This window comes from Crotalus tigris, unplaced genomic scaffold (genome assembly GCF_016545835.1).
Source record: "Crotalus tigris isolate CLP2741 ecotype Arizona unplaced genomic scaffold, ASM1654583v1 scf7180000017773.841730, whole genome shotgun sequence".
NCBI lineage: Eukaryota > Metazoa > Chordata > Lepidosauria > Squamata > Viperidae > Crotalus > Crotalus tigris.
Genome location: NW_024096624.1, coordinates 393742 through 415641, shown reverse-complemented (window position 1 = coordinate 415641; position 21900 = coordinate 393742). Strand labels below are relative to the sequence as shown.

The window sequence follows — 21900 nt, the reverse complement described above, 5'->3', positions numbered from 1 at the left end:
GAACTTACTTAAAAATTTCTCATCCTAACTATCCAACAAAACAGTGACAAATAACACAAAAATATATGGCTGAAATAGAAGCAATCCATCTAGGATGGATTTTGGCGTAATGGCACAGTGGTTAAAATGCAGTATTGCAATCTGACTTTGCTCACTGCCAGGAGTTTGATCCTGACCAGCTCAAGGTTGACTCAGCCTTTCATCCTTCTGAGGTCGGTAAAATGAGGACCCAGATTGTTGGGGGCAAATATGCTGACTCTGTAAACCTCTTAGAGAGTGCTGCAAAGCACTATGAAGCAGCATATGAGTCTAAGTGCTATTGCTATTGCTGTTTTTGTGTGGATTTACACAAATAACTAGGGGTTAAATTCAGTTTTGATATCATCCCACCCCCCAAAAAACACAGTCCTAAACTCCAACCTCAGAATTTGTAAAATTTTTGCATCTAATTCCAAATTATGGATCTTGAGGCTCTGGTGAAACACAGAGCAGATCCTGTGCATCCATAATTTGCCTCCCCAACATGTTATGAAAGAAAGGTAGAGAAAGTGCTTTGGAGCTGGAACCCTACCAAAAGAAGTTATAGTTTCCCATACCTGAAATATAGAGTTACTTTATTTTCATAACAGTACTCATCAAAGGGGCATTTCCAACCTTAGTAGAAAGAAAATTCAAAAGGATTGCTATGTATACAAGATCATATTTCCTTCCCTTCCCCCCCCCAAAAAAAATCGAAGCATATATTCAGTGGTGGGATTCAGTCAGTTCACGCCACTTCGGCAGAACCGGTAGCTAATTTTTGTTGCCCAGGCCCAGAATGGACTTCTGGAAGCGGCATCCACACAGAGAACCGGTTGTTCACATATTTGAATCCCACCACCGCATACATTGTGCTTTGTTCAGATCCCTTTAAAAGTAAAAGCAAAAGATCAAGGATGGTGTTTCTTTCACCACCCTACAATCTTCCTTAACGGGGTCTTTATTTTTTTCAATCTCCAGGAAAAACAAGAAGAAAAGGTAAGCTTAGCTATTCCTGATCAAGATTATATTTCTGATCAATTAAATCTCTCTTCAGAGTCTGAGACATCCGAGAGAGAAGGCTCACTCGTTTGAGGTGGGGTAGGGAGAGTTGGAATAATAGAAGTGATGGATTCCTCCAGTGAAGAGGGGAAGGGAAGGCTCTCTGCTTCATTTGGTTGAGCAGAAGGGATGGCAGGGGCCATCTGCAGAGACGGCTCTAACGAAGTAGGGAGAGCAGATCTTCTTGGTGGTGGTGTGATGCTCCTCCTTGGTGAACTGGTGACTGAAGCAGGTTCCTCCCTTGGGGGATCCAGTAGCTCCTTTAGAGAAGGAAACCAAGAGAAAAAAACCTCTGGTGAAGGAGGCTCAGATGTTGGGGAGCCAGAGAAAGCCTTTATTAAAGGCTCAAAAATCTTGGGCAAATCAGAAAAGGAAAACTCATCCTCATTAAGGATGGTCTCTGATTCACCAGCCCCATAATCTTCTTCAACGGCTCTTTTAACACGGAGATTTAATAGGGTCAGAGAATCTTCCTCCTCATCTGCAATCATCTTCAGATTTTCTTCTTCAGCAATGCTGGGCTTTGAGGTGCTTAGAGATCCCCACACAGTAATTCCTTGCTCCTTATTGACTCCCTCTGTTCTGTTATCTTGTGGGGAGTCCAGGTCTTCCAGGTTGGGTATAATAGCTCCAATATCATCCCAGGAGTCATCACCTTCAGTCAAGTCCATCTCGTTGGAATCGACTTCCACCTCGTTGGGTTTGAGCTTGTATTTCTCTGCTCCTGATCCATTGGCCACAGTTGGGGTTACAGCAACAGCTTCCCCGAGAGGCACTTGAATGCTCATGGATATCACACCTGGGAAGAATTACAAAGGCGAAATATTATAAAGTGATAGATCTATAAACCAAGCAATGAAGAATTCAGTAGCACTTGCCTATTATGAGTCGTTAAAACTCCTGTTCATATTTGTAGAAAAGTACTCTGATCCAATAGCAGTTGAATAGGAAATATCTTCATTTGTGTAATCTCCTGTCAAATGGAAGCTTTGTATTGATCTTTTCTTAATTTGGGTAATTGTTAACATAAATTATCCAGAAACTTTTTTAAAAAGAATTGCAAAGCACCCTAATTTCATTGTTGGACACATCAATGCTCATAATGCAGGCTCTTAAATGAAAATGTAATCCCTTTTCTTGGTATAACTATTTGTCTACAGTTTTTGTTTTATTTTCTTTCTACAAACTTTTCTATAGATTATTGATACATAAAACATGAAAGCAGACCAACACTTCACATGATGCTGTGTTTATGCTTGTTTGGTCATTGGAGGAAAAAAAACCGCAAATTCAATTCATTAAATTGGTCTCAGAATACTTTCACATTCCTACAGGTAGTCTTCGACTTAGGAGTGTAATGGAGAATATGCATTATGGTCGTAAGTCATGATGATCGTAAAGCATATCACCCACATGACCAACCCAGTTCTATGATCTTGTTGGCATCGAATTGAGTCGGTCATGTGAATGCTACAGTCATTAAGCAACACGGCTGTTTGTTATGGATTGGTTTTGCCAAAAGCTGGAAGTAAATGACAGTTTTTGGTACAAATATAATAAAACATGGTCAAATGACCACGGGATGCTGCAAACAGTCATAAATGCAGGGTGGTTGACGAGCACCTGATCTGCAGTCATGTTACCACAGGGGGAGGGGAAACTGTCGAAACTTCAAAATTTGTAAGTAGGGAGAGGTCCATCGTAACTTCAAACTGTCGCTAAGCAGCCAGTCGTAAATTGAGGATTACCTGTAATCAGGTCCAATGATAGAACCTTTTTCCCCAACTCTTCATGATATGAAGCAGGATTAATTCTGCTGATCTTCAAGTAAATAAAAGCAAAGTCCCAGGAGACTTATTCCAAGGTATGTTGCTTCTCCAGTTAAGCAGGTATGTTTCCCTCTCACTACCTATACAATGCAGTTATTGTTGATGCTCTAGGCAGCAACCCACACACCTCCAGCTACTCTAACTGGTTGCTTAGGACAGCAAAGAATATAAGCCTACTTTGTGTTTCCAGCCAGTGTTTCTCAACCTCAGCAACTTTTAAGAAGTATGGACTTCAATTCCCAGAATTCCACATGTCTAAAAGTTGATGAGCTTGAGAAACACTGAACTAACCTAATGCCTTTTCCTATCAGATAGACCAGTGATGGCAAACCTGTTGGAATATTCATAAACAGGAAGAGTCATGTGGTAACTCAGTCAGCCAATGTGAAGAAAGTGCTACTGAGTCTGTGCAATAGAGTATTAAGTTAGGAGCTGGATTTCCAGTCTCTGTTTTTGTCTCTGTGTGCCTCGTTTGGGCCAGAAGAATTACATTGTGTGGGCTGCTAAAATGGAATGTTTGCTGAAAGCTAAAGAGCTGTGGTATATTGTAGAAAATCCACCACAAGTATTTGCAGCAGTTGATCAGAAAAGTCATGATCGAGCAATGGCTTATCTCATCTTGAATTTAGATGATGAACAATTTCTAAATGTTGCAAATTTAAAGACTGCAAAGGAAATTTGGTTGAACTTGAGAGCTGTGCACATGAATGTTTCTGCATGCAATATAGTGCAATTGTCAAGAAAACTTTACAGGGCCTGTTTGCAACCAGGTGAATCTGTGCAACAGCATTTAAATAAAATGCAAAGTTTATTTTTGGACTTAGAACAACGTGGGATTAAATTCCCTGAGTCCCAGTTTTATTGGTGTTGAACAGTTTAGATAAAACCTGGGACACAGTTTCTGCAAAATTTGAGTGTAAAGAAGAGCAAGACTTAAATTTTAAGGCTTTAAAGGCATGTTTGCTTAATAAAGAGGAAAAATGCCATTTTAGAAGCAGCCATGAGGAGGAGAAATTCCTGAGGAGGGGGTCCAGACTGCAAGTCTCCGGAGAAGGAGAAGAAGAAACAAGCAGATCGGACCGGACCAAATTGCAACAAAGGAGAGATTTTGCAAGCAGAGAGCTGCTCAGCGGGAAAAGACTTGCTACATTTGTGGAGCAAACAACCATTTGCAAAGGAACTGTTTGCAGAGGAACTATTTGCAGCAAAGGACATTTGTGCAAGGAAAAAGGACTGTTTTGCAAAAGGAACATTTTGGTGTTGCAAACGTTTGCAATAGCAACAACAGAGACAAGTGGCTAATTGATAGTGGGGCAAGTCAAACAATTGTTAATGACTCTGAATTATTTTGCAGGTTTGTTCCAGTAGCACAAGAAGCTGTGGCTTTGGCAAATGGCCAGAAAGCAAAAGTCATTGGAAGAGGCGATGTAAAAATTCCATATTTGGAATCAAAGTTTACCAATGTGCTTTGTGTACCTGAGATGGAACATAATTTGTTAAGTGTGTCTAATTTAGACAAACAAGGTTTTGAGGTCATTTTTGTAAATGGGAAATGTCTCATCAAAAGGAATGGGAATATTTGTGCAGAAGGCATAAAGGAAGATAATCTATATGTATTGCAGGGACAAAAGGTTCAATGTTCCCATATATTTAAGAATGTTGCAGAGCATGATTCATGTGTTCATCTTCTACATAGAAGACTTGGCCATGCAAGCTTTAAAGTTTTGTAGCAAATGCAAGATTTTGCAGAAGGGCTAAATTTGAAGGGATGCAAAACATATTTGGACTGTGCAGTATGCAAAGCATCAAAGTCAAAGGCATTCGCAGTTAGTAAATGTAGCACAAGACAAACAAAAAGAGTTTTAGAGATGGTCCATGCAGATCTGGTGGGACCTATGCAAGCCACTTTGGGAGGAGCAAAATATGCACTGGTAATTGTTGATGATTATAGCAGGTATTCATTTTGCTACTTGCTTAGAGCAAAGACAGAGGTGCTACAACAATTCAAACAGTGGGTAAGTTTTGTAGAGAGGAGGTACAGACAACAAGTGTGTCAGTTGCAAACTGACAGAGGTACTGAATTTATGTCAACTAAATTCCAACAATGGTTGGGGTAGTTGGGGATAAAACACAGACGTACAAATCCTTACACAGCAGCAGAGAACGGTGTAGCTGAAAGAAAGAATGGTGTTTTGCAAACAATGAAAGATTCATTATTGGAGGATTCTGGTTTGAGCAGGTCATATTGGGGAGAAGCCATATTGACTGCCAATTATATAGTTAACAGGGTGTGGAGTTCCTCCATTAATAATACTCCATATGCCATTCTATATGGGAGAAAGCCATCACTGGCACATTTGAGAATTTTTGGAAGTACTGCATGGGTACATATTCCAAAAGCAATCAGAAGAAAGGGACAGCAAAAGGCAAGAAAGCTCAGGTTTGTGGGCTATGAGCCAGGGTCAAAAGGATATCGCTTTAGTGATGGAAGTAAAAGAGTTGTAATTTCAAGGTCTGCTAATTTTGCAGAACAAAATTGGGACAGAATTAATGCAAATTCTGGGTATGTCTCACTTAATGACGGCAATCTGTTTAATGAAAATAACTCTAATGATGAAAAAATTATTATAGAAGATGTCAATGTTCAGGAAGGAGAGGCTGAACAAGACATGAAGCCAGAAAGAATTGAGACACAGGAGCAGTTAATACCACGTAGGTCAGAGCGATGTAATAAAGGAATTCCGCCTGACAGGTATTCTGCCAGCAAGGTAAAGGTTTGCAATGTGTGGTATGAGGCAAGAAGTTATAAAGAGGTGTTGGCATTACCAAAAGCTGAACAAGAAAGATGGAAGGAGGCCATGGATAAAGAGATGAAATCCATGGGAGACCATGAAGTATTTAAATCAGTGACTTTGCCACAGGGAACCAAAGCTGTGGGTTGTAAGTGGGTATATAAGAAAAAGGTATTGCCAAATAATGATATACAATATAAGGCCAGGTTAGTGGCACAAGGTTTTTCACGATTAAAGAATGCATTAGGTCTGATGTCTCTTCCTGTCATGAAGGGAGGAGAGTTGGAATATTCATGAACAGGAAGAGTCATGTGGTAACTCAGTCAGCCAATGTGAAGAAAGTGCTACTGAGTCTGTGCAAAAGAGTATTGAGTTAGGAGCTGGATTTCCAGTCTCTGTTTTTGTCTCTGGTCTGTCTCTGTAAGAAGTCTTCATTAAGCTATGTTGCTGTAAAGAAGAATGGTATTGTAAATATTTTTATATAAATATAAAGTTTTTTGAATCAGCTAAATGCAGTCAACTGTGAGAGCTTCTGATTTATTTTTCACCAATAGAGAAATTAAAATTCTCTAACAAAACCTTTTAGAGACCGAGTGCCCAAACTGCAACCCAAAACCCACTTATTTATCGCTGGGTGCCAGATGGGCATGGCCCACTGGGTGGGCGTGGCTGTAGTGGTCATGGCAGACAGAGTGGGTGTGGCCAAGGTGGGCGTAGTCACCTCAATTTTGCTTGTGGGAAGGGACATCTATGGGGCTGGGCAGGGTTGGGGGAGATCCATGACGTCTCTGGCAGGTGGGATGGTGGGCAGGAGGCAAGGTAAGGCAGGGCAGAGGTGCCATTGTCACAGGGCAAGGTGAGGCAGGGGCCAGGGCGGCCGCTGCCTGACACCATTGGCCCCGCATACAGAGGCTAGTGAGCGCACAGGGGCTGACGGTGTGCGTCAGCAGCCACAGCCTGCCGGCCCCTCGACCAGCGCACTCTGGGGCTCCACAGTCCGCCACCAGAAGTTCAGAGAAGCTGCGTCTGAGCTGGACGGACAGCCGATAGCTGAGGAGGCGATGCAGTGGGTCATGCCCAGGAAAAGGAGAGCATGCAAGGCCGGGAGGGATGGGACGGAGGGGAGGGAAACCAGCCGTGCTGGGATGCATCCGGCCATGTAGGACCTCAGCGAGTTAGCAGGCGGTTGATTGAAGAGGGACAGTTGCCATCTCCGTGGCATAGCGCATGTGCCCAGAGAGAGGGCTCTGAGTGCTACCTCTGGCACATGTGCCATAGGTTCACCACCACTGAGATAGATTATTGCTCTTCTCATTTAACAACTAGGAAACACAGGCTGGGGTAGAGAAAGAATCAAGATCTTCACAATTCTTAAGAAGTCCCCAGTGGGCAAGAATGGGATTTGGCCTGTTCTTAGTCTTAGTTTAATGCAAACTTCATTGAAATCCTTTGAAATTGATTCTTAGCTGCTTTATAGCAGTGTTTCCCAACCTTGACAACTTTTTTTTATAACAAATTTTATTAGTTTTCCAATTTAACATCCACATATTTAGAAAGCAACATGGTGACCGGGTAATCAATAGTTCAGTAACAGCATTTTTAGTACATGTCTCAGGTCAAAAATTCCTTCTCTATTTCCCGTTAACGTTTGATATAACATAGTAATATCAAAGTAATAACAAAGTAATACTAGTTAAACTAGTAAGTATTACTAGTAAGTTTCTAACCATAGCAAGCTCAATTAAAACATTTGTCAATCTATTTTTTGCTTATCCATATCCATATCCTGTTTTTAAATTTTACCTAATTCTTAATTTCTAATTGCAGTATTCCAATTTTAACCTTTAACATCCATAATATTCAAATTTCTGGTAACCCAAATTTCCTTTATTTCACTACATAAAATTTATGATATCTAAAATACACATATTACTTACTTAGATATATTCTTATTTTATTTCATAAACTTGAAGAAATGTAAATTCCCTAGCCAGCCATGCAGCAGCTTTTTCTGTGTCCACATCACCTGGCTAGGCAAGTTATACTTGCTCAAAATCTGCTCATTGTGTGAATATTAAAGGCTGCTTGGAGCACTTCTTTTCACCAAGAAAGGGAAATTTCATTGAAGCAAGTAATTAAAGAAGTGGGAGTGTTGAGTGACTCAGGCTGAGCATTCCATGGCAAAGCCAAGGTTTTATCGGTTCAATTTCTGCCTGCCACAATGTTGTAAAATGCACAGAACCCTCAGCAGAAAAATTAAGACAGATTTTATTTTGCGTGTCTGCTTAAAATTATAAAGTAGGACACAAACCAACGCAAAGCGGAAATCACAGGGTGTAATTAGCAGGATAAGTACAAACAAATAATATATGAACTGACGATGTAGGCAGTGGAACTCATATTACAGGTTGTCCTTGTTTAGCAACCACAATTGGCACTGGCAATGCAATCATTAAGCAAAGCTGCCATTAAGTGAAACCACAACTTATGATCTTACTTCAGCTTTCCTTTCCGTCACATACCTATAAAGGTCATAAAATGTGTGGATTGGTTATAACTGCAAACGGTTGCTAAAGGAGGCAGTTGCTAAATGAGGACTACCTGGACTTTCTTTGGCATTTGTATGCTGTGATTACAAATGTGTTATCTAACAACCTTTCCCAAAATTAGTTAGAGACTTGCTGTAGTAACAATAATGATATAAAGTAAGAACAGAACCAGGAAAATAAATATCTATCTACATTCATGCTGAGCGGGGATGATGGGATGTGTAATCAAGCCCATCTCAAAAGCCCTTGGTTTGGGAAGGCTGGTTAAAGAAGAATAAAGAAGACAAAGCAGTATATTGTTCTCTTAACCATAAATTAAATGGACTTTGGAGAACTTCCCCCCTCCCAGTTTACCAAAGGAGATTACCTAAAGTTATCACTGAGAAATAAGTCTTGCAAACAAATTTGCTGAACCCCAACAGATAAGAAACTGGGGGGGGGGGAATTCTACCTTTGCCATTAATCTCTAACACACACATCAACAGTGCTTAGTTTATTTTGTATTTCATTTTGAATCACATTTAGGAATTCCACAGATGGTCTTGATAAGGAAAAGAAAGCTTTGTGCAGTTTACTATGGCAATAATGGAGGTTAATTCTGAAAGCAAAGCTACTGGGTGGGGTATAGTGTAAAACTGAAGTCAAGTAGCTTTGACTCACAGCCTTGACCCTTGAGAGACATAAGAATGTTTAAAATCTTGCTTTGTCAGGCTTCGAAAGGATTCTGATTGTGTCTCCCAGGTTCTAAAATCTCAAGTAACATTCTCCGTAAATATTTTTTTTCTAGTAAGTATCACTTATAAAACTATTGGGCCCCACCTTGAAACCAATTAATTTCCTTGTCTCTTTTAGCCCTTTACTGGGGAAACTCAGCACCCAGGAATTCCTATTGGCACTGCTGACAGAAATTAGAGCCCCGTGGAACAAGAGTCCATCAATCAAAGTATAAGTGAAGGATTGTATGTTTGTTTTTAACGTGCCCACCTTAAGAGATTAAAATCCAAAGCATCTAGATCAGTGTTTCTCAACCTTGATAACTCTCAGATTTCTGGGAATTCAAGTCCATGCAATCTTAAAATTGTCAAGGTTGAGAAACACTGATCTAGATGAAAGGGAATAAAAAATCTGCTTCTAAGCCATTTTGAGCCTGAAAATCTAATATTCAATATACCATGTTTTGTTTCTGCTTCTATTATTATTATTATTATTATTATTATTATTATTATTATTATTATTATTATTATTATTATTATTATTATTGATCATCGCACAGTCAGCCAGATGTTCAGACTGGATTTGGCATTTTGTCTACCTATCGAGTCCTTACCCAGGACCTGGGATAGGCAGATGTGGATGTTTGATGGTATTACAGATATCGTCGCAGGATGGAAGCAGTTCCTAATAAGGCCGCCTTTTGCAATTGACTAATAGCGAATTTGTCAATGCCAATTGTGTTCAAGTGGTGCTCCAGTTGTTTTGGGATTGCACCCAAGGAGCCTATGACTATTGGTACTACCCTTGCTTGCTTTTGCCACAGTCTTTCTATTTCTATTTGTAGGTCTTTGTATTTTGTTATCTTCTCCAGTTCTTTCTCGTCTATTCTGCTATCTCCAGGCACTGCCACGTCCACTATCCAGACTTTTTTGTCTTTCTTATCGACAATTGTTAAGTCTGGGGTGTTATGTTGCAGGTGCTTGTCTGTTTGAATTCTGAAGTCCCAGAGCAGTTTAATTTTATCATTTTCTATGACTTTCTCTATTTTATGATCCCACCAGTTTTTGCTTACAGGCAAATGATATTTTTTGCAGATCTTCCAATGCACCATTGTTGCTACTTTGTCATGCCGCTGCTTGTAATCAGTTTGTGCAATCTTCTTACAACAGCTTACCAAGTGGTCCACTGTTTCTTCAGCTTCTTTGCACAGGCGGCACTTACTGTCTGTTGCTGTCTTCCCATGCCTCTATTCTGTTCTTCATTTGGTCTTTCTTGTAGGCCAGTTTAGTCTCTCCAGTAGTTAGTAAGCCTTCCTGATATACTAATTTCAGTGCATCTTCATCATTGTTCTTCAGATATTCTTCCAAAGCCATTTTTTCTTCTTCAACCATCTGATGTACTTGTAGCATTCCACGCCCACCTATTTGCCTTGGTAGATAAAGTCTATCAATGTCACTGCGTGGATGAAGGGCATGATTCATTGTCATTATTTTTCTGGTCTGCCTATCCATTGCTTTTAGTTATTTAGTTATTATTATTATTATTATTATTATTATTATTGATCATCGCACAGTCAGCCAGATGTTCAGACTGGATTTGGCATTTTGTCTACCTATCGAGTCCTTACCCAGGACCTGGGATAGGCAGATGTGGATGTTTGATGGTATTACAGATATCGTCGCAGGATGGAAGCAGTTCCTATAAGGCCGCCTTTTGCAATTGACTAATAGCGAATTTGTCAATGCCAATGGTGTTCAAGTGGTGCTCCAGTTGTTTTGGGATTGCACCCAAGGAGCCTATGACTATTGGTACTACCCTTGCTTGCTTTTGCCACAGTCTTTCTATTTCTATTTGTAGGTCTTTGTATTTTGTTATCTTCTCCAGTTCTTTCTCTTCTATTCTGCTGTCTCCAGGCACTGCCACATCCACTATCCAGACTTTTTTGTCTTTCTTATCGACAATTGTTAAGTCTGGGGTGTTATGTTGCAGGTGCTTGTCTGTTTGAATTCTGAAGTCCCAGAGCAGTTTAATTTTATCATTTTCTATGACTTTCTCTATTTTATGATCCCACCAGTTTTTGCTTACAGGCAAATGATATTTTTTGCAGATCTTCCAATGCACCATTGTTGCTACTTTGTCATGCCGCTGCTTGTAATCAGTTTGTGCAATCTTCTTGCAACAGCTTACCAAGTGGTCCACTGTTTCTTCAGCTTCTTTGCATAGGCGGCACTTACTGTCTGTTGCTGTCTTCTCAATTTTGACTTTGTATGCATTTGTCCTTAAGGCTTGGTCTTGTGCAGCCAGAATTAGTCCCTCGGTCTCTTTCTTCAATTTTCCTGCTCTTAGCCATTGCCAGGTTTTATTATTATCTGCTTTCCCAGCTATTTTTTTCATGTATTGGCCATGTAGTGCTTTGTCTTCCCATGCCTCTATTCTGTTCTTCATTTGGTCTTTCTTGTAGGCCAGTTTGGTCTCTCCAGTAGTTAGTAAGCCTTCCTGATATACTAATTTCAGTGCATCTTCATCATTGTTCTTCAGATATTCTTCCAAAGCCATTTTTTCTTCTTCAACCATCTGATGTACTTGTAGCATTCCACGCCCACCTATTTGCCTTGGTAGATAAAGTCTATCAATGTCACTGCGTGGATGAATTATTATTATTATTATTATTATTATTATTATTATTATTATTTTGGCTACATACAAAAATTGCTGAAAGTTAAGTTTATAGCTACAGGTAGTTTTAGTGAACTCTTTAAAAAAATCTGATCCAAAAGGAAGGAAAATAGAAGCTTTTTCTAAGTTATCTTTAGGATTTTTTTTTTCTTTTACAATTATTCAACATTCCATGAGTAGATTAACGGCCTTGCCCTTTGCATCTTCACTCAGACATAATTCCCATTTCTATTCTTGCCAAATCTTATAGACTCCTAAACCTAAAACGCATCAGATAAAGTTGAACCCAGCTAGAGGTAGAATACTTTCTCACAAGGCACTTATGTTCAGAGCAGCATGGGATATTTTGAAACACAAATTACATTATTCAAATTGGACAGGTTGCAGAAAGCATAGTTGAAGAGTTGGTTTTTTTGGTCCAAGGCCTAATTTTTCCCTGCAACATCAACCCTGCGAAGTAAGCTGGGCTGAGAGAAAGAGTGTAGCCCCAAATTGCCCAATGAGCTTCTGTGATTCAGGTAGGATTGGAATCTTGAGGGCTGGAGGAGAAAATAGCTGTATCTGATGCCTGCTGAGATTGCAGGCTAGTGGTTTAGATAAGCAGTGGAGAGACCCAGCATCAAGACCCCCATAATAGCTGCATAAAAAAATCCTTGGATGTTATGGGGTCAGTCTCCCTCTCTTAGCCCAAGAGCAGAGTGGTGGAGTGGGGAATCCAGCCTGACTCACAAAGCTGTGGTAGGGAAAAAAAATAAGGGCAGACTATGCACACCACTTAGAGCTCCTGGGAAAGATGGGATAAGAATAATAACTCCAGAGTAGCTTAGGGTACCTATGGTTATTGGTTTTTTTTAATTAAAATAAATAAAGGATTGGCATCCTTCAAAGCCTCAGCCTCTATTTAGAAGGATGCCCCAGGTGTTCTTAGAGAATGGAAATAATAATAATAATAATAATAATAATAATAATAATAATAATGACTCGATAGGTAGACAAAATGCCAAATCCAGTCTGAACATCTGGCTGACTGTGCGATGCACGATAATAATAATAATAATAATAATAATAATAATAATAATAATAATAATAGTAAAGTCGGAAGGGACCTTGGAGGTCATCTAGTCCAACCCCCTGCTCAGGCAAGAAACCCTACACCATTTCGGACAAATGGCTGTCCAGTCTCTTCTTAAAAACTTCCAGTGTGGGAGCATTTACTGCTTATGGAGGCAGGTTGTTCCACTGGTTAATTGTTCTCACTGTCAGGAAGTTTCTCCGTAGTTCTAGGTTGCTTCTCTCCTTGATTAGTTTCCACCCATTGCTTCTTGTCCTACCTTCAGGTGCTTTGGAAAATAACTTGATTCCCTCTTCTTTATGGTTGCTGGCAGTGAAGCCCAATAAGATGTTTGGAGGTGAGGCTGCCTACCACAGTGTTTCCCAAACTTGACAATTTTAAGGCATGTGGACTTCAACTCCCAGAATTCCACAGCCAGCTGGCTGTGGAATTCTGGGAGTTGAAGTCCACATGCCTTAAAATTGTCAAGTTTGGGAAACACTGGCCTACCAGAAGACTAAATGTAAGCCAAGATGTGTTCTCAAAAAGGCTTGGGGGGAGCAGGGGGCTCGGCTCTATAGGTATGAACCTATCTCAACTAAAAGAAATTGTCCAGATAGTTGCTTAGAGTGCTAATAGTTACCATATTTTGAGGGAAGAAAAAAAAATAAAATACAAATATTTTTTTCTGAAGTTGCTGATTGCATGGTCAGCAACAATTACTATTAGTTAGTTTATGGCTATCCCTGGTTTTGAAACTGGGATGGAGTAAAAAAAACTGAAGACATGTTCACACTACCATCTTAGTGTGTAAAATCTTGACAATCCAGCATAACCAGATTATAAATACTCCTCGCTTCTGCAGACATAAGCGAAGGACGTTAGCTGCTCCTAATTAGGCTTAGAAGAAAATTTGGCAATTCCAACACAAATGCAAGTAAATAAGATTGAAAAATAGAATCCTAATTTCTTGTCCCAAATTACATGATGCAACAGTTTTACAGAATCAGAACAGATCTGGGTGTGTTCAATGTTTGAATGGAACTCTGTGCACATACCTTGAGTTTCATAAAAAAAGATGAGAAATTCATCAAATAATAAATAATGACCACCTTGTCAACAAGAAAGGGACAAAAAGAAAAGGTCTCCTGATATTCTGTTTTCAAGACAGATACTTTGTAGATGTCCAATGACTCCATACATTCTCATCTGGAATCTGCTGTTGTATTCCTTTCTTTCCAAAATTCCAGATCAACTTTGGGAAAAATGTCATCAATAATTTCTGTAAAATAGCTTTGCACATAAAAAAGGAGTTTATAAAGAGGATTGACAATGTGTTGGTTTCTAGATGTTTAAGAGTTCACACAATATCTTGCCATTTATCTTGAATATTAAGACTAATTAAAGTTGGTCCATCACATCACTAATGCCAGCTTTTAAAATAATAATGGTTCTAGCTTTGTGGCAGGATTGAGTGAAGGGGGTTCATTTTCTTGCCATTATTATCACAACCTATTTGCTTTTCCTTTCTTTCTGGGCCACACATACATTACTTCACAAAGAAGAGCATAGGAAAATTTTAGGTAACATGCCTGGTTTATCCTAAGAGAACCTGGTTTGTCCAAGATCATCCAGAAAACCGAATGTCATGATGGAGATTTTAATTTACCATATGCACACTAGACATTGATCATTCCACAACACTCACAAATGCACACTGGAAAGCCTCTCCGTGGACTAAGAAGAGTTATTGAAATACCATTACAAAGACTTGATCCAAGCCAAACTTCATTCTAACTCCAGACTTTATCAGCCTATAATATGTGCTCATATCAATCCTATTTTAAAATTTTTGAATCATTTTTTCAGCTATGAAGCTCATAAAATAGCCTTTGAGCAATGAGTCTCTCTCAGCCTACCTACACTACAAAGTCCTTACATTCTGTAACATTTCCCTAACCTTTGTATAAATGTTCTGGTCCCTGAAAGTATTCGTCAGCTATCAAACGAAAATTAAACACAAATCATTTTAAGCCCAGCTGCTCCACATTTACTAAATAATTGGCTGATGCAATTCTATAAAATGCTAAACCTTAAGTCATGTGACACTTAAAATAAGAAAATAAATAAAATGCTGAAGTGACCACTGTCAGAAAACGAAGAATGTGTTATTCTTTTTCTCAGTGGATCTCTTCTTAGGTTTCACAAGGTCTAGGGATATCTTTTGGGCTTGCTATAAACATAGTCCTAATTCTCCCAACAAATGTTGATGCTTTCCTAAAAATCTGAAGGCCCCTAGTAACACCTTCTCAGACTGAACGGGAGTTTTTGTGAACTACATATGACTCCATCAAATGCATGGAAAGGTTACACTGATGGATGTAGGATCTAAAACCATTCATGCCTCTGATGAAGACAATTCACAAAAGCTTATGTCTTTTAATAAAATTCATTTGTCTCAAAAGATGCTACCAGAGTCCTCCTGATTTCTAACTACTATGGTCAAAACAGGACTTTTCTTGGTTCTGCAGTCCTTCCATTTTTCTTTCTTTCTTTCTTGATGCTCTGTTTCTGCTCTGACTTCACTCATCATTTACTTACCTGTGAAAAGTAAAGTCATGGCCAAGATGAAGACAAGGCTTCCACCGAACGAGATTCTGCCCAAGCTGAAGCTTATCTTCATCCTTCTGGCTTGGGCCGCTGCAATACCTTGCTGCTTTATGAATCTCCAGTCAGGCTCATATATGAAACCAATTGCTCCAGGTACTCTTAAGGAGACAGTTTATATCTTTCCTGTTGGGATACGGGGCTGGATTTCCCAGATTTTAGGGTGTGGTATATTGCTATACCTTGCATGGGAGTGCCACTCTTTACTGTTTCCACAGAGCAGGTGCAACCTTTAGGAAACATCCTCCTACTGGGAATTTGGCAAGGCAAGTCTGGAATGATGAAAGGACTGTGACCAATCCCCTTTCTTTCTCAGCAAGAAGGCATGGAATCACAAGACAGCAACAATCACTGTGCTAAATTTACCACAACCACCACAACCGCCAATTCTAGGCTACTCATCCTGCTTCCCAAAAGCTGTGGGTTGGTGCTAAAACTCCTTTTGTATTGGAGGTTTTGTGACATTTTAAATTGCAGAGCTGTGAAATAATGCAACCAGGTTTAACTGCAAGATTTTCGAGAGTAGAGAAAATTAGAGAAGAGGCACCTGATCAACATGCAATTTTAAAACTAGAGCAGAGTGGATAACCTGTGGCCTCAGACCGTGGGGACTACAGAGCTAAAAGTTAATGACAAATCATTAGAGATCCACAGTTTCCTGCTGATATTCAAATACAAAGCCAAATAAGTGTGGGTTTTCATGTATTTACCACACAGATTTTTGTGGTATTACCCACAGCCTTACAAATGTTGGTAAAGTTACATATATCACTAATTAGACAAGGTTAACAAGCAAGCTTCTCTATGCCCATATACATTATGTTCCCTGGGCCCTTTGATCTTCTAATAAATAAATTTGTTGAGTATCCTAGCTGTTGGGAAACTGCAACCTAGGTTGGAAGGAGGGGGTCAAGTAAAGGCCTAGCTTAGAGTCTTTGAGCAGCCACAAGAGGCATAAGCTTAATCTCTCCCAAGATCCATGAAGCCTTATCTGATCATTTCCAGGGGAAGGCAACCCATCTGAAGAGATTCTTGTAACTTAGCTAAAGAACAATAAAGTTGCTTACTTTAGCTATCTACGAGTAGCTCTAATTGCTTGAGCCTGACACTAGCTACTCTTTAGTAATAAGCAGGTGTATCATGGTGGGAAGATTGGCAATTCTTATTCTATTGTTTTGAGTCTTGCTTTGAACTCCAGGGCCCCAAAGCTTTAATGAAAAATAACAAGAAAATTATTCTTAAAGAGTAAAGAATGTCTATAAATCATGATGTATATTGATTTTAAGGGGGTTGTGTCATTTTTACGGCTCTTTTAATTCAGTATATTTACTGTTTTGGGGGGGTAGTGTAAGAATGGCTATCTACAGAAAGAACAAGGGTAAATGGAACATATGGGTATAGGGCCATCTGTGGGATTCAAAAAATTCAAATTGGCAAGCATGACATCTGATTGAAACCTTACCCCTTTTTTATATCCATTGTGTCTGCAAAGAAAGTCAGAAAGGAATGGGGTTTCAATCATGCTGCTGTAAGCACTATCTGGACTCCCTCAGCACCAAGGATGCTCCCGCTGTTCAGAAATACAAAATAGCTAACTACATTGTAGTACCCATGCTGTTGTGGGTACACTGATTAGGTCATTGGTTGATACTTCAGGGTGCTGTATGAATCTAAAATATTGAATTAACTTAATAAACTACAGCCAGTGAATTCAGTTGGTAGCATCCAAGTAATTAAACATTACTTTGTTTATAATGATTATTTCTAATAATATAATCAACATATTACTTTGTTGTTTATATGTACATTGAGAGCATTATGCACCAGAGACAAATTCCTTATGTGTCCAATCACATTTGGCCAATAAAGAATATTCTATTCTATTCTATTCTATTCTATTCTCAAAGCTACTCTACTCTACTTTACTCTATTCTACTCTACATTTGAAAATCAAATTGCAAAACATTTGTCCACAGATTAAGAAACAATCAGGTTCAGCAAGGGAGAGATTTGTAGGGATATAATGGTCATCCAAAATGATATGGAAATTTTGTAATAACAGGTGGAAACTGATTCTATTCAATAACTAAGGAGGGTATCTAACGTGATGTGGAGGCCAGACTGATAACAGCACTTCCCAGACCAGCTTTCCAGCAGCATAACTGGAATATGCAGAATGGAAGAGGAAGTTGCAGAATGTACAGCACACGCTAACCAGCTATCCATCTTTCTGCATTGTTAGATCAAAGAGGACTCATTGTTCTTATTAACAGATGTAGGAGGTGACTCTGGGCAGCATTCAGCAAAAAAAAAAAAAAATACACAACAAGAAACATGTCAAACACAATCATGTTAAAAATAAAAACTCCCACCCACTACAGAAGATGTTAATCCATTCATTTTTTTCTCCTTGAAGTTTTATAAATTCTCACACTTAAAGATAAAAGCATCTAGATAGATCTAAAGAAAATATTATATAATAATCCGAAATGATATCACAGTTTTCTTTGCAGGCTTTCCTTAAACAATTTTACATTGCAAGTCTTATGTAAAAGGTATCATTTATTCAGATATTTGGAAATCTATGACCTGAGTAGTGAACAAGCAAACAAGCAAACCATACAATTATAGCAATAAAACTAATAATGAGAGCCAGCTTGGTTTAGGCAGGGGTAGGCAACCTTGACTCTTTTATGACTCGTGGACTTCAACTCCCAGAATTCCTGAGCCAGCCATACTGAGGAGAAAGGGAGAAGTTTCCAAGCTGAGCCATGCTGGCTCAGGAATTCTGGGAGTTGAAGTCCACGAGTCATAAAAGAGCCAAGGTTGCCCACCCCTGGTCTAGTGGTTAAGGTGCTGACCTAGGAATTAGAAGACTGTGAGTTCTAGTTTCATTTAGGCATGCAAAACCAGCTGGTGACCTTGGACTACTCATTGTCTCTCAGCCCAACTCACCTCAAAGGATGATTTTTTGGGGGGGAAATAGGAGAAGGAAGGAGCTTCACCATCTTAACTTATTTATAACGATAATAAAGGAAGGATTAAAAATTCTAAATAAATAAAATAAAAATAAAAGGCTGGATAAAAATCAAATAATGCCAAATGCACTCTAAAATATCTGGCTGACTATGTGATCAACCATAATAAGGATAAACTAGAGCCAATTCAGTCTTAGTGGTTGGCACCAGGCTAGAAAGCAGGAGACTGTGAGTTCTAGTCTTGCCTTAGCCATGAAAGCCAGCTGGGTGACTTTGGGCCAGTCATTCACTCTCAGCCCATCCTACCTCACAAGGTTGTTGTTGTGGGAAAATAAGAGGAGGAAGATGTGTTAGATATGTTTACCACCTTGAGTTGTTTGTAGCAATAAAGACAGGATAGATAGAAATAAATAAATAAATTTTAAAAAATCCCAGAGAGTGAAAGGATGAGTCTTCATAATAACCACTCAGATGCCTATGAGAAATCCATAAGGATGAGAATAGATCAATAGAACTACATTACATATTCAAGTTCTCCAAAAATAAAAGTATTCACTAAAATATTGCATAGACTCTTTAAATTAATTGCTGACAGCAGGAAAAGCTTGATATTTTGTAAACCTGAAAACTGAAACAAAAGCCTCTCTTTGGGGATATTATGTCCCCAACCAAATCTTTTTCAGTGGGGAAAGTTTTTTTTTTCTCCTTTTATTCATACAAAGCATGCAAACCACCAGGTTAAAAGCTTGCTTTCAACATGCCTTCTCTCTGGGAATTCTGCACTGCCGTTTTAACAGGCCATCTCATTTCTGGAATTCTTCATATTAATTTATTAATTTAATTATTTTCCCATTAATTGCCATTCCCATGTTTCTTTGAGAGACATTATGTCTGAATGAAATGACAAGGCAAAGCTAACGTAGTAGAATGCTAATGGTGTGAGTTGGCCAATCTAACTTATTATGTATGAACAGAGTTACCATTGCCAGCAAAGGATCACTTGTAAGAGCATGGGATAGTGGGAAAAAATGCACTGATGGCACAGTCCCCATACAGTTTATTGAAATTAGGCCATACGTGTGTTCAGCAATTTAGCTTTTTTTTTCAGAATTAAATTAGAGCAGGAAGTGACTCAAGGATTGTGTGGAAAACGAATGGGCAGGTTTGCCTGGATACAGGGAAAGCAGAACAGAGCCAAGGAATATGGAGTATAGTTTGGAAATGGAAGGATGATCTACTTTTCTGGTGTCTGCAGACTGCTATTGCATGTTGATTGCTATACACTCAACTATGTCACTGAAGGCAGTAGCATTATATCGTTTTTGGATTAACCAGTATTCACAGCTTGTTGTGTAAGAATCTTCTGACCTAAGAAATCTAAACAAGGAGAAAAAAGTAAAATATTAAAGCGAGGGGGGGGGGTGTCACTGTTTTAAACCAGGGCTGAGAAATCTCAAGAACTTTGCATTTTCTATCAGTGACCAAGGAACAGCCTCCAAACAAAATATAAATTTAAGTCACAAGCATTCGTTCTACTTTTCTCCAAACAAACCTTGGTCTAGGTCTAGGATATATTAATTTTCAGATCCTTGTTGTATCATATAATATTTGCTAGAATTTGCTTTTTCATCCAACAACATAGCAATATATATATTGCTCGAATCTCAGAAGGGTAAGTGTGGCTGAAGAGAGTTAAGAAACTCGAAATAGCTATCCCATTCTCCCTTAATTCTTTGTTAGCAATCCAAATTTTATAATATAAATGATGTCGCAGTTGCGACTGCTGCCTGTGGATGGCTCTAGATTGAGCTGATACAGGCAAAAGAAAAAGAAAGAAGATTTCTTTCTCCTATATTTGGGCCGACAGGGTGCATCAAGAAACACTCAAGGTAAATCTCCTCCCCCTGTCTCTTCTCTCCCTGATACAGCTGACAAAGTGAGAAGGAGCCTGTGGCCTAGAGGTAACATGCACACAGCCCAGGCTCGAATCTCAGAAGGGTAAGTGTGGCTGAAGAGAGTTAAGAAACTCGAAATAGCTATCCCATTCTCCCTTAATTCTTTGTTATATTAATATATATATTAAAAAACCCTACCCATTCATACAAATACCCAACCAGTGTGCTTCAAACATCACAAGTATTTCTTATACATTTATTCATAAACACATTAAACAACCAAGGGGCAATCTCATACCTTTGTCTTACTCTCTGCTCCAATTTTGAACCATTTGCAAAATATTCCATTTCATAGAATCGTACAATATACGTTTTGGAAATGTCCTTGGAGATTATCTAGTCAAATCTACTGTCTAGTCAGGAATCTACTATAGGTAGTCCTCAATTTCCATTGCTAAGCAAGACAGTTGTTAAGTGAATTTTGTCCCATTTTATGATCTTTCTTGCCACAGTTGTTAAATGAATAACTGCAATTGTTAAATTAATAACATAGTTGGTAAGTGAATATGGCTTCGCCATTGACTTTGCTTGTCAGAAGAGGGCAAAAAGTGATCAAAGGACCCCAGGACCCTCCTAGCCTTCCTTAAGAGCCTGAAAACATGGTTCTACCGCTTGGCCTTGGGACCAAAAGGAGGTGGTTGTGAGACTGATAGTAGATTCTACCTCCCCCATCCCCTCTTGCTCTCTGTTCTGCCCCTATCCAATCTTTTTGGTTATCATATTGATGTATTATTCTTGATGTGTTATTTTGTCATCCTTTATTTTATTGTTTATTATTTTACTTCTGTTTACAATCCTTTCATTTTTCTTCCTTTTTATTATTGTATGCTGCCTAGCCCCATGGCAAGATAGGAGGCAAATAAATTTAGAAAACAAACAAACCATCAATACAGTACATACCAGTTACTAGGCGTCTGAATTTTGATCATATGACCACATGGAGACTGCATAGGTCGTAAGTATGAAAAACAGTTATAACATCATTTTTAGTGCCATTGAATAACTTTGATCGGTCATTAAACAAATGATTGTAAGTCGAGGAGTACTATAGCATCCCTGGCCATCCAGGGCTTCTAAAGAACTACCTTAAACTTAAAAAGAGATATGAACAAGCAGTCACACCTTATAGTAAGTTATTTATCCAATGCCTTTTTGTTGTACTGTACATTTATTGCATGTATATTCATGTAAATTGCTTTGTATGTCTTGGATTTATCTTAAAAGCTGCATATAAACACATTAAACATTGCCTAATGGTTTATATTGACTTTTGTGCAGTGTAGGAATAATTATCACTGTGAAATGCTACAAGGTATTATTTAGTGGGTCATTATAAGATTGAAATTGGAAATAAAATTCAAGAAACTCAACTCCCACATTGTTTATTTTACCTCATTTTCCTTTTCAAATGGAGAGCTGTTTCAAGTGTATCAGAGATTATTAGATAAATCACATGTTTTACTCAGTTGCATAGTATGCTGTGTTTAAACTTATTTAATAATATAATATGTGGTACAACTCATACATAATCTTTTTATTTGCTATATTATTTCCTGGGTTTCTCTCCTTCATTGACTGATACATCTACAATCAAATGCCCTGATTGTAG

General features: G+C 38.8%; 1 protein-coding gene across 1 annotated transcript; it reads right to left on the bottom strand.

The window, feature by feature from the left end:
• Positions 1 to 593: 593 nt before the first annotated feature.
• Positions 594 to 15501, bottom strand: LOC120307294. Its single transcript, XM_039341891.1, has 2 exons — positions 15293 to 15501; positions 594 to 1879 (listed from the first exon to the last, which is right to left on the bottom strand). The coding sequence occupies exons 1-2, from the start codon at positions 15372 to 15374 to the stop codon at positions 1056 to 1058; spliced, it is 906 nt and encodes a 301-aa protein (XP_039197825.1). The 5' UTR covers positions 15375 to 15501; the 3' UTR covers positions 594 to 1055.
• Between the last annotated feature and the right edge of the window lie 6399 nt (positions 15502 to 21900).